The 13,355-nt window shown below is 39.8% G+C and overlaps 1 protein-coding gene across 1 annotated transcript; it reads right to left on the minus strand.

Annotated features, from left to right (window-relative positions):
• Positions 1–345: 345 nt before the first annotated feature.
• ENAM (enamelin) lies at positions 346–4,048 on the minus strand. Its single transcript, XM_006069319.3, has one exon. The coding sequence runs from the start codon at positions 3,999–4,001 to the stop codon at positions 1,008–1,010; it is 2,994 nt and encodes a 997-aa protein (XP_006069381.2). The 5' UTR covers positions 4,002–4,048; the 3' UTR covers positions 346–1,007.
• Positions 4,049–13,355: the final 9,307 nt, after the last annotated feature.

A 13,355-nucleotide genomic window follows, 5' to 3' on the forward strand; every position in this document is an offset into this window, starting at 1 on the left:
TTAAGTCTTGTCCCCAGGCTACTAGGTCTGGGTAAATATCCTCTTTTCCCTTATTCTTCCTTTTGAATGTGTTCCTCTCACTGAGCTGTGTCTACTTGGTAAAGACCATATGAAAATTAAAAATAAAAGTATGTATCAGTGTCTACTATTTCCAAAATATGTTCTGCAATGATGGTTAGGCTGGGCCAAGAAAAAAATAAGTATGGAATTTAGAGTAAACACAAGGAGGGAGTGAGATGTCCATGCAGTCTTAAGTTATGCAAATGATATAGCAGAGAAAAAGATGAAGAAAGGAGTCAGAGAAGAAAGAGATTGACAAGTGATACACTGGGAAACAGAACAGAAAGCTGAGAAGAAAAGAAGAAAAAAATGAGAAATTAGATATAAAGACTAGTGATAGTTGAAGGTATCCTACTACATAAAAAGAGAGAGTGAAAGATGGGGAAGGAAAAATAAAAAGCTAAACACAGAGTGGTTGGTAGAAATAAAGAAGGAGGATTAAAAAAGGAAATGATAAAGGTGAAGAAAGAGGTAGTGGAAGAAAAATTGCAAAAGAGAATATTAACCAGGAAAAAGACCAACACAAGGAAGTAAAAAGTACAGTGCATTAGGATTATATTGATGTATAGATATCCAAACATAAAATGGCAAGTTCATCTGCTTTTCTGTCTTGCAAATGCAGACAATTTTGCAAGTATGGAACTTGGAGAGGAAAAGGAAGAATCAGCAAGCACAAAGAAACTAATCCAGACAAGTGGATTACAAGTTTCAGGGCAATGGTGGTCAGAGCCTTCCTTTTTTTTTTTTTTTTAAAGTCTGTGCTAATTAGTGACAATACTGACTCTAGCAAACCTCAGAGGCCCAGCCTCCTGTGCTGGAGTGGGGAAAAACAAGGATCACCAAGAAGGTGAGATACTTAATCAAGTCTTGGGGGAGAAAATGTCTGGAAACCACTGTAGAATAGCAGGTATTTTCCTTCCCCAGAGAATACTTGCTGGAGATGATTTCTAGGCCTGAAGTAGTAAGCAGTCTTGAACCTGGTCCTGTGGATTGGTCCCTACTTGAAGAGGATCAAATGGAGTGTGATCATCTGCATTAAGTGGGTCTACATTTATATTCTGAAACTGTGCCCCAGTGGCTAACTCAGCCAATGAGTTAGGAATTTCAGTAGGCATAATTGGATCCCCATCAAATGAGCCTTGCCTTCCAAGACTAGATGGAGTCCCAGTGCTGGAGGTGTAATACTTTGTTAATTTGGAGTCAAAACATGGTAACTTTAGGATGGTAGATGGTCTTCGTTGCTGCCTTTTGCCCTCATTTCCTTGCACTTCACTTGGAATTCCTTCTGGCTTGGGACCTTTGTCAGGTGTATCCATAACAAGCTGCTCAGGAGTAAGATCAACAGGTCTTTCATTGAGCTGGTTGCCTTCTAATGTTTGTTCCAAAACATGGTTTCCATCTTCAAGATCACTTTTGAGGCAAGGTATATTCTTTGATTGAAGGGAACTGGCCTCAGGAAGGGGCCTAATTCCCCTTTGGCTCAATTGATTATTGATAGAACACGGTGTGTTCCTCCTCAGAGTGGACACGTCATCTCTGAAAGGACTTGGGTTTTGACTTTCTCCAGGAAGTCTTTTTTCTGAGCTGTTTCTTTGGCCAGGTAGGATGCTTATTGGGGAAATAGTATATCTTTCATGCTTAGTATGACTGTCTTCTGTATAGAGAGGGCTGGTGTCTTGGTTTTCCCCTGGTGCAAGACCAAAAGATAGAGTGTAGTCTTGTAGAGCAAGTGGATTGTCCTTGGGCCCTATGGAGCCACCAGCACAGCAAGGGCCTCGCTGGCTTAGGTGAAATAGACGTGTTTCTTTTTGACTTCCTGGGTAATGTGGAGGAATTAAGTCTGGAAAAGCCAAATGTCCTCCCTCTGGTGAATTTAACCTAGTGCTTTGCATGCCATAATTCAAAGTCTCACCTTCATGCCATGTTGGATTTTTCTGAAGCCCAGTTGGGGAGTTACTGAAATAAGGCTGATTCTCCTTGTGGTATGGTGGACTAGCAGGGGCTTTGGGTAGATTCGTTGGCTGACCCCAGAAAGTTCTGGTAAAATATGGCCTCCTTTCTTTCTGCCCTTGGACTTGAATCATGTGGTCCCAGGAATTCCAAGAAGGAAACATAGTGTTTTCTTCTTGTCCAACAGCATTAGTAGGATAATAGCCCCTGTTCTCCACAAGCAGTATAGTGGGAGCAGTATTATATGATGGAAAATTCTCATCTGGGCTCCAGGGGTAAAATTCACCATAAGGAAAATACTCCCTGGGTTTTGGTAGATTATCTAAGGAATAGGGAGAGTATTCCTTTGGTTGGTTTGAGGTATATTGCTTGCCTTCATACCTAGCTGTTGGGGCTGTCTTAAAGGTCGACTCCTCTACACCCCATCTCGTTTGTCCTGGGAAAGGCTCATCTCCAGTTGGATCAGTTGGGTCTTCTTCATAAGGGATTGTCTCTTTTGGATCTGGAGTATTCATGGGATAGTGTGGATTTTCAGATTGCCCCATTGTATTGGGAGGATCATTTCTTTCATCCCAGGTATTACTTCTAAAGTATGGTGGGTTTTCCCTGCGGTCATAGGGGTTGTAGTCAGTGTAGTAAATACGTCCTCTAGAGCCATGGGAAGGTTGAGGTAAGTGTTCTTCCTTCCTTCCAGGATCTTCCTTAAAAGGTGGAGAGATTTCTTGTTGGTTCCAAGTATTTCTTCCAGCAGGAAAACGTTCCCTTGCAGGGGAAGGAGATCCCTCAGGGTACACAGGCTGATGTGTACCGTGCTTTATTTCTGGCTGATTAATTTCTGATTCATATGGAATTCTTCTTGGTTCTAAAATAATCCCTTTGGGCAAATTCTGGCTTTGGGTTTGTCCATTAGAATTTGGGGTTCCTCTGGAATCTCCTCTGGGGTAATAAGAGTTTTCACGTTGATCAACAGAATTAAAATTTGGGACTAGAATGTTACCCTCAGGGTGAGGCAGTTTATAGTTTGATTTACTAACTCCATAGTCTTGAGAGTTTCTCCAGGGGCCATTTGGATCCCTTGTAGGAATGACTGTTCTTTCTTTTTGACTTACTGGCTTCTCTTTTGGATTTTGGATGTTTTCATTGTGGCCAGTAGTACCATGTTTGGGACCCAGAGGGGCAATGGTTCCTGCAGGTTGTTTACTGGGCCCCTCAGGCTTTCTTCTGAAATTTACTGGATTTCCTGCATAATTGGGATAATTGCCCCTTGCGGTGGAGGCATAAGCTCTGCGATATATTGGATATCCTAGACGAATTGCTTGTTTGCCTTCCAAAACAAAGGAGTTCCACCAAGGAGCCCTTTGAATTTGTTGATTTCGGTAAAAAGGCCCATTACGTCTGTTCCCCATAGAGGTACCAGTAGGACGCCATTGTCTTCCTGCAGGAAAATATCGGATGTTAGGATGTGGATAATTTTCATGAACATTTGTCTGACTTGGTCTCCACGGGGTTTGACTTCTTGGAACTCCTTGGCCGGAAACATTTACTACAGGGTTGTTTTGAACTGTAGGGTTGCTCACAGTGTTAGGGCCCTGACCATTGTTTCCTGCTGGGCTGGTGTCATTTCCGCCTTGACCTGCTCTGGGACTGGGTGCACCTGGCTGGGTAGAGTTAGTCTCAGGAACTGTTGAATTAACAGAAGGATCTGTGGCTGGAGTCTCTGTTTTAGGAGGATCTTCTTCTTTTGGTTTTTCAAAATCTTCAAACATCTCTTCTGAATAATAAGGAGGACGGCCCCCAAATCCATGATATCCAAAAAATCCAAAGAAAGGGTTCTGTAGGAAGAAGATGGAAATAATAATTGCTCTCTGTTTCCCACTGTGGTGCTGCTTGGAATTTTTTGAAGGAATAGAAAAATCTATTAGTGATATATTTTTAAAATCACCACTGGTTATGCTTTCTTTCTTGAAATTTGATTCTTCCTTGGTTCCCATTACCTTTCCTCCTTCTTAAGTATTCTTACTTTCTGAGCAGTACTTAGTTTTCTCTTCTTAGGCCTGGATTCTAAATCTTAAGTTTTGTTTTGTTTTGTTTTTTCTTTAAGAAATCCATCCTCTATCCACCTTATTCTGTTCTCATTTAACACACCTGCTTTGAGCAATCTATTACAGGCCAGTTTTTCAATATGGATACATGCCAGTGACTTATAAAGCCATAATTCTGGTGCATGACTCTCTCCTGAGGTTGAGACAGCAAGACTGCTACAGTAAAGATCTTATGAGTACCTCTAACTGTATGTACCCAGACTAGACTCATTTCCCCCACACCTCATTCTCCAGTGTTCTATATGTAATGAGCATTCACCACTATCTACCCAGTTTCCTAAGTTTCCACTCTGTTTCCCCCAGACAATTAATGACCAAATCTATAAAATCTGAGCTTCCCTGGTGGCTCAGCTAGTAAAGAATATGTCTGCCAAGTAGGAGATCAGGTTCAATCCCTGGATCCGGAAGATCCCCTGGAATCTGAAGGAAATAGCAACCCACTCCACTGTTGTTGCCTGGGAACTCCCATGGACAGAGGAGCCCGGAAGGCTTCAGTCCATGGGATTGCAAAAGAGTTGAACATGAACATGAACATAAACAACAAACAACAACCCAGTTTCCCAAGTTTCCACTCTGTCTCCCCTAGACAGTTAATGACCAAATCTGTAAAATCTAAACCTTTGCCTTTGCCCCACCCCCTTTATCCCCAATAGCCCTGTGCTATTGCAACAAGTTTCTCACTGGTTACTCTGGATATAATTTTACTTTCCTCTAATCTTGCCTCTCAATTGCCATCAGAGTAGTAGAGGTTGGGGGGTGGGTGTTTGGGAAAGTTCTGTCACTTTCCTCAAATACTAACTAAAGTTGCCCTTACCTTACAGGATAAACTCTAAACTCATAGCATAACATACAAACCATGGTGCTAAAGAGTGGGGCTCTAGACAAATATAGGCTAAAATCTCTATTCCACCAGTCCTAATAGTATGACTCTGGGTTAACCTCAGTTTATTCACTTGTAAAAGGGAAATAATAAAATAATATCTACCTCATAGATTATCATGAGCATCAAGTGAGGTCAGGCACTTAAATGTTATACTATATATTATTATATTAAGCAGTATACTATATAATATAGTTTTATGTATATATATAAAAAACACTTGTCAGGCACTTATTAAGTACTAGGCACTGAGTTTTATATATGTTACCTCACTCGATGCTCATAATAAACCATGAGCTTCACAGGTTCTATGAAGACCTACATGACCTTCTAGAACTAACACCAAAAAAAGATGTCCTTTTCATCATAGGGGACTAGATTGCAAAAGGAGAAAGTCAAGAGATTCCTGGAGTAACAGGCAAGTTTGGCCTCAGAGTGCAAAATGAAGCAGGGCAAAGGCTCACAGAGTTTTGCCAAGAGAATGCACTGGTCATAGCAAACACCCTCTTCCAACAACACAAGAGACAGCTCTACAACACATGGACATCACCAGATGGTCAATGCCAAAATCAGATTGATTATATTCTTTGCACCTGAAGATGGAGAAACTCTATACAGTCAGCAAAAACAAGACCGGAGCTGACTGTGGCTCAGATCATGAACTCCTTATTGTCAAATTCAGACTTAAATTGAAGAAAGTAGAGAAAACCACTAGGCCATTCAGGTATGACCTAAATCAAATCCGGCACAATTATATAGTGGAAGTGACAAATAGATTCAAGGGTTTAGATCAGATAGACAGAGTGCCTGAAGAACTGTGGATGGAGGTTTGTAACATTATACAGGAGGCAATGATCAAAACCATCCCCAAGAAAAACATAGAAAGGCAAAATGGCTGTCTGGGGAGGCTTTACAAATAGCTGGAGAAAAGAGAGAAGTGAAAGGCAAAGGAGAAAAGGAAGGATATACCCATCTGAATGCAGAGTTCCAAAGAATAGCAAGGAGAGATAAGAAAGCCTTCATAAGTGATTAATGCAAAGAAATAGAGGAAAACAATAGAGTGGGAAAGACTAGAGATCTCTTCAAGAAAATTAGAGATACCAAGGAAACATTTCATGCAAAGATGGGCACAATAAAGGACAGAAACAGTCTGGACCTAACAGAAGCAGAAGATATCAAGGAGAGGTGGCAAGAATACACAGAACTGTACAAAAGAGAGCTTCATCGACCCAGATAACCACAATGGTGTGATCACTCATCTAGAGCCAGACATCCTGGAATGTTAAGTCCAAGTGGGCCTTAGGAAGTATCACTACGTACAAAGCTAGAGGAGGTGATGGAATTCCAGTTGAGCTATTTCAAATCCTAAAAGATGATGCTGTGAAAGTGCTGCACTCAGTATGCCAGCAAATGTGGAAAACTCAGCAGTGGCCACAGGACTGGAAAAGGTCAGTTTTCATTCCAATCCCAAAGAAAGGCAATGCCAAAGAATGCTCAAACTACCACACAATTGCACTCATCTCACACGCTGGTAAAGCTCAAAATTCTCCAAGCCTGGCTTCAACAATACATGAACCGTGAACTTCCAGATATTCAAGTTGGTTTTAGAAAAGACAGAGGAACCAGAGATCAAATTGCCAACATCCACCGAATCATCAAAAAAGCAAGAGATTCCAGAAAAGCATCTACTTCACTGACTTTACACTAAAACCTTTGTGTATATCACAACAAACTAGAAAATTACTAAAGAGATGGGAATACCAGACCACCTTACATAACTCCTGAGAAACCTGTTTACAGGTCAAGAAGCAACAGTTAGAACCAGATATGGAACAATGAACTGGTTCCAAACTAGGAAAGGAGTACATCAAGGCTGTAGATTGTCATCCTGCTTATTTAAGTTATATCCAGAGTACATCATATGAAATGCTGGGCTTAATGAAGCACAAGCCAGAATCAAGATTTCTGGGAGAAATATCAATAACCTCAGATATGCAGATAACACCACCCTTGTGGCAGAAGAGAAGAACTAAAGAGCCTCTTGATGAAGATTAAAGAGGACAGTGATAAAGTTGGCTTAAAACTCAACATTCAAAAAACAAAGATCATGGCATCCAGTCCCATTACTTCATGGCAAATAGATGGGGAAACAATGGAAACAGTGAGAGACTATTTTCTTGGGCTCCAAAATCACTGCAGATGGTGACTGCAGCCACAAAATTAAAAGACAGTTGCTCCTTGGAAGAAAAGCTATGACAACCCCCTAGACAGCATATTAAAAAGCAGAGACTGTAAGTTTGGAACTTTCCTGGAGAACTTTGCCTTTCAATGCAAGGGGTGCAGTTTCTAATCCCTCATCAAGGAGCTAAGATCCCACTGCCCAAGTAAACCAAAACCTAAAACAGAAGCAATACTGTAAAGAGTTCAAAAGAGACTTTTAAAATGGTCCACGGAAAAATAAATAAACTTGAAAGCTTAAAAGAAAAATAAAAGCAGAGAAATTACTTTGCCATCAGAGGTCCATCTAGTCAAGGCTATGGTTTTTTCCAGTAGTCATTTATGGATGTGAGGGCTGAACCATCAAGAAGGCTGAGTGCCAAAGAATTGATGCTTTTGAACTGTGGTGTTGGAGAAGACTCTTGAGAGTCTCTTGGACTGCAAGGAGATCCAACCAGTCAATCCTAAAGAAAATCAATCCTGAGTATTCATTGGAAGAACTGATGCTGAAGCTGAAACTCCAATACTTTGGCCACCTGATGCAAAGAGCCAACTCATTAGAAAAGACCCTGATTCTAGGAAAGACTGAAGGCTGGAGGAAAAGGGAACGACAGAGGACGAGATGGTTTGATGGCATCACTGACTTAATGGACATAAGTTTGAGCAAGCTCTGGAATTTGGTGAAGAACAGGGAAGCCTGGCATGCTACGGTCCATGGCATAGCAAAGAGTCAGACACAACTGAGTGACTGAAGAACAGCAACAACGCTTCAGTTTATTTGTACAATGAGAGTATTAGATGATCACTTAATTGCCTTCTGAGTATAACATTCTAAGATAATTTTTCTTCATTCCTGTTGACTAGTTGTTCTATCACTGTTCACAGTCTAGATTAGCCTTGAGCAAATGTTATTAGGCTTGCTTTTTAGAGAGGGGCAGAGAGAGAGAGAGAAATAGAGAGAGATTGGTTTCAATACATGTAGAGGAGAAATGATACATCACATTTATTTTAGGTTACTTGGTTAGTTTCACTTTTTAAAAAAATCATGGGTGCTTGAGCTACAGATTCATGTGTTGGATTTTAACTTTCTTGTTAAAGTGAAGTCGCTCAGTCATGTCCGACTCTTTGCAACCCCATGGACTGTAGCCTACCAGGCTCCTCTGTCCGTGGGCTTTTCCAGGCAATAGTACTGGAGTGGATTGCCACTTCCTTCTCCAGGGGAGCTTCCCAACCCAGGGATTGAACCCGGGTCTTTGAACCCAGGTCTCCTGCATTGTAGACAGACGCTTTACCGTCTGAGCCACCAGGGAAGCCCTTAAACTTTCTTGTTAGATAGGGATCAAAAAAGCAGAGACTTTCAGAATGTAATAACTCAGTGAAGAATGTAGCTTTACTTGTACTTACCCCACCTTCTTCATTGCTACCTGGTGGACGCCCAAAACCTGGTGGTATCCTCTGAAAGGTGAAAACCATAATGAGCACAGAGAAAACCACTTTTTATGCTGCCATTTGATTGTAAACGCCATGATGTTTTAAAAATAGTTTGTCAGTGTTAGCACTGTTGCTGATTTTTAGTTTCTGAGTCATTTGCTCTTACAGCCTAGCTATTAATAATTATGACATAACTATCAATGAATTCTTGTAAATTCAAAGACTTTAACTGGATCCTTGGTTATGTTACTCAAAATACCATGTGTGGCTGCATCTCCTAGCAGTCATCCTGTCCCATCACCAACACACACACACACACACACAGAAAGGGGAGAGAGAGAGAGATTTGAGTGCTATGAGGATCCAAATATCCACATTAGAATATCTAATAATGAGGATTAAATAATGATGTTATTTTAAAAATGTTTACATTTAAGTTGACAAACTGACAACCCATCCTGGATTATTACTGTAATATTTTTATACTCAAAACCAAGGTTATTTTCCTAATCAAACTTGGAGGTTGAGTTTCTGCACATGGGAGGGTTTGGAAAAGCAATTCAACTCCCACAGAAGTTTTGTGTAGATGAGATTAAAAGCTATTTCAGCCAGAGAATCATGTTTATCTGCTTTTTCAATCTTTACCTGGTACTGTCTTCATTTTGTTAGTTCATTATTGTCAGTAAAAAGGATGTCACTCTTACAGGGGAAAAAAAAAGTAAGGAAGTTTTACTCCTTGAAATTTTTCCTTGGTGATAAGAAGCCTTCTTGGTTGTAGAGTTGTAGACAAGAAAAAACGATGCCATAGCTGAATGAAGCATCACCAAATATTTATTATTGTTATTTTTGTTAGTTCAGTTGCAACTGACCTTTAATGTTTCTTTAAATAGTTTATTTTGCAATTCATATTTTTAAATGCTTGTCATGCAATTTCATTATTTTGCTTTATTTTGATGATTTTACACTTTACAGGATTCTTATAATTATTATTTTGCAAGATTCCTTATAATGTGTCTCTGGCTAGAAATTAGAAGATATTATGGAAAGATCTTAGTCTAGTCATTGTTTTAAAACTCTATTTGTCATAATTTCCCCATTACATTGAATGAGGATAATCTTTGTATTTTCTAATCTCTTGGGTGAGGAATAGTAGTGAAGGGGCACAGCCCTTTGAAATGAATTCATTAACTAAGTTATTAGTAGTGTTGGATGATTTAGGCTCTGTTCATGTCACCAATTTGAATAAAAGATCCATTTAAAAATTCCTCTTTTTCCAATAATGCATTATTACTGATGTGATGATTTTGTGTCCTATTCTCTACTCATTGGCATATGGCATTCTATTTAGAATGTATGAACTCAAATTAGCTTGAGATACAACATGATAATATTATTTTCAATTCTAATTTAAGGGAAAAACACTCACATGTGGAATATGCCACGGTGGCTGTTGATAGGGAAATAGCCCATTGCCGAATGGTGGGAATGCCTAGAACAAAGGAATCAGAGTGATGTGAAAATCAGAATAAACAAAAAATGAAACAAACCTATTAAAGACAATTGTTTGGAACTTGGAGGTCTACATCTTCCTTTGCATTAAACTGTGAACTTTTAAAGGGCAGAGATGATAATAATAATAATAATAACGCTTAGTATTATTGAGCACTTATGTTCTAGGTAATGTGTTGAGAATTTTATATTGGTAAGCTCATTTAATCCTCACATACCAATGTAATAAGGTGCTATCATTATTCTCATTTCACTTAAGATGCTGAGGTTCAGAGAAATTGAGTCACTTGCCCCAAATCTCATAGCTGATAAATGATTGAAGCCAGGATTCCAACCCAGGAGTGTCTTTTCATTCACCTTTGTATTCTCTACAGCTATAATAGGTCTAATTATGAAAGGTTAACCAACTCAAGACAATGTTTTATAAGCTCTACACTGGATGAGATTGAGAAACCATCTGCACATCTTGCTTTAAGTCAGGGCTGCTGCTGCTGCTGCTGCTAAGTTGCTTCAGTCGTGTCCGACTCTGTGCAACCTCATAGAGGGCAGCCCACCAGGCTCCCCCATCCCTGGGATTCTCCAGGCAAGAACACTGGAGTGGGCTGCCATTTCCTTCTCCAATGCATGAAAGTGAAAAGTGAAAGTGAAGTCGCTCAGTCGTGTCCGACTCTTAGCAACCCCATGGACTGCAGCCTACCAGGCTCCTCCATCCATGGGATTTTCCAGGCAAGAGTACTGGAGTGGGGTGCCATTCTACACTTATGCTAATCCTGAAGTCCTGGAAGCAGTTAACTTTCAGGGCAATGTTTTACATCATTGAAGAATAGATCTGTAAGGGACTTGGAGAACATTTCATTTACTTGTGATGAACGTGGAGTCTAGAAGGCAAAATGACTTGCTCAGAATCATACAACTAATAACGGCCAGGGTAAAATTCGAATCTGTGTTCCCTGATCCTCTGTTGGTGCGCTTGTTCATACCATGTTGCCTCTGTAGTTTAATAGGAGCCTCTTTAGGGCAACAGTACATGATTCTGTTTTGAACATTAGTTCAGTTCAGTCGCTCAGTCATGTCCAAGTCTTTGCGACCCCATGGACTGCAGCACACCAGTCTTATTTTGTGCATAGTGGTACCCATATTGGGGAGCACTGGAGAAAGTGTGTGGGGTGGCATTGTTCTCCCAATCCCTCTGAGGCCATTTATGACTCTGGTTTGGAATTTTGCTGGATGAGCCTCACCTGAGGTGTCTGGGTTTCCTCCTCTTGTGGCTGAGCTGTGGTGGGTGATGGCTGCTTTAAATGCTGGTTTGGTGGGGAATCGGTTGGTTGAGGCTGGTTGGGACTCGGGGTCTCAGGGGCTTGATCTGTCTTGCTCTGGTGTTTGGGTGCTGTGGGAGATGAAGGCTTCTGTGGGCTTTTCTTGTTGGGTGGTGGCTGAGGCCACATGGGCATCTGGTACTGTGGGAAGAGCTGAGGGAGCTGTATACCATTTCCATAAAAGGGACTCAGGTGTGCCAACTGTAGGGTAGTAAATAACAGTGAAGTTACATGAGGGCTGAGATTCCAGCTCTCCCCGCCCCCTTAAGTCCGTCTCTAAAACTCGGCCCAGGATGGAAGCTTTAAGCTCTTTAGCTGGAATTTCTTTACATGTTTTCTTACAGAAGTGAATTTCAGTCTTTCAGAAAACCAACCAAAGCAAAAGGCACAACTAGGTGAAAAACTTCAGTTAAAGAATTTGGCTTATAATTTTCTAACTCTGAAGCCCTGACTCAGGTAAGAAAGAAATGTATAAGTCAGGTTACAGAGGAGTTGATATCAAGTTCAAAATTCCTGTGACTTGTTACAAAAAGGAGACAGAAAGGAGAAAGAACAAAAAAGAAGACAAAGGAAGTGAGAGTGTTAAACAAAAGAAGGAGAAAGAAAGAATAAAAATGTTATGTGTGTAAACATCCTTATATGGGGCTATGCTTCTTGATTACTGGTGAATTCTCATAATTCTGTTTTCATAATGAAAATCTCCACAGTTACAAGGTGGCTGCTTCTAAAGGAAATCAACCCTGAATATTCATTGGAAGGACTGATGCTGATGCTGATGCTGAAGCTCCAATACTTTAGCCATGAGAAGAACTGATGCACTAGGAAAGACCCTGATGCTGGGAAGGATTGAAGGCAAAAGGAGAAGGGAACAGCAGAGGATAAGATGGTTAGACAGCTTCGCCGACTCAATGGACATGAATCTGAGCAAACTCTGGGAGATAGTGGACAGAGGAAACTGACATGCTGCAGTACATGGAGTCACAAAGAGTTAACATGACTTAGTGACTGAACATCAATAACAACAGGGAAGCAAAAGTAGTTATAATCTGAAAATGGTAATGTATGAATTAACCTCTTACAACAGTAGTTCCCATTCAAACATTCCCTCTCTGATATATCACCAGTCTCTATCTCCAGTCTTCATTAATCAGTCTTTCACTGTCTATGGTTGACATACACACAATAGTGTGCAAATGGCATGTGGATTAATGGAAGGTGAAATTGCAACCTTGCATTAAGATGTGAGATTTTATGATTAATTAAGTTGGTAAAAATTTCAAACCCCTGGCAAAGTTGCTAAAACTGAGATTGAGAGTTTGAAAAGTTGGGTCCCCCAATAGATAAAGAAGAAAAATTGACAATGATGATAATTTTAGGTGAGGGACTTTAAAAGAGAATGACTTGAATGAAAAAGATTAAGGTAAAATTGATGAAGTCGATTTTTTTCCCCTGCAGTGGGTCTCATGATCATGTCATAAAAGTTGAAAGTAAAAAAAAAAAAAAAGTTGAAAGTAACATATAGTATTATTGTACTATCATAAAATCTTTTCAGAAAAATTATGCCCCAAATTTTTACTCTAAATTAATAATGGATTAATTATTAATTAGTTATAAGAGTTAGCATATAGTGGGAAGTATAATATAAATTTTAAAAATTAGATAAAAATTAATTTCATAATTTTAGTGTTATCTTTCAAGATAATCCACATAAAACTTTATCCTTCCCCCCAGCATTTACCTATGTTATTTTTTTGTTCTCATTATTTGTAAATATATCTTGTGTGTCTTAGAACCAACTTTTCTCAGATATAAAGAAGCAGTGTAATTAATAAATGGTTTTTATCTACATGAAAGTACAATAGATGCAATGATTTTTCTTCTTTGAAATTC

The sequence above is a fragment of the Bubalus bubalis genome, chromosome 7 (assembly GCF_019923935.1).
Source record: "Bubalus bubalis isolate 160015118507 breed Murrah chromosome 7, NDDB_SH_1, whole genome shotgun sequence".
Classification (NCBI taxonomy): Eukaryota; Metazoa; Chordata; class Mammalia; order Artiodactyla; family Bovidae; genus Bubalus; species Bubalus bubalis.

Excerpts from the sequence above, each read along its gene's own strand:
- ENAM (XM_006069319.3), bottom strand. The coding sequence starts at position 4,001 with ATGGGAACCAAGGAAGAATCAAATTTCAAGAAAGAAAGCATAACCAGT.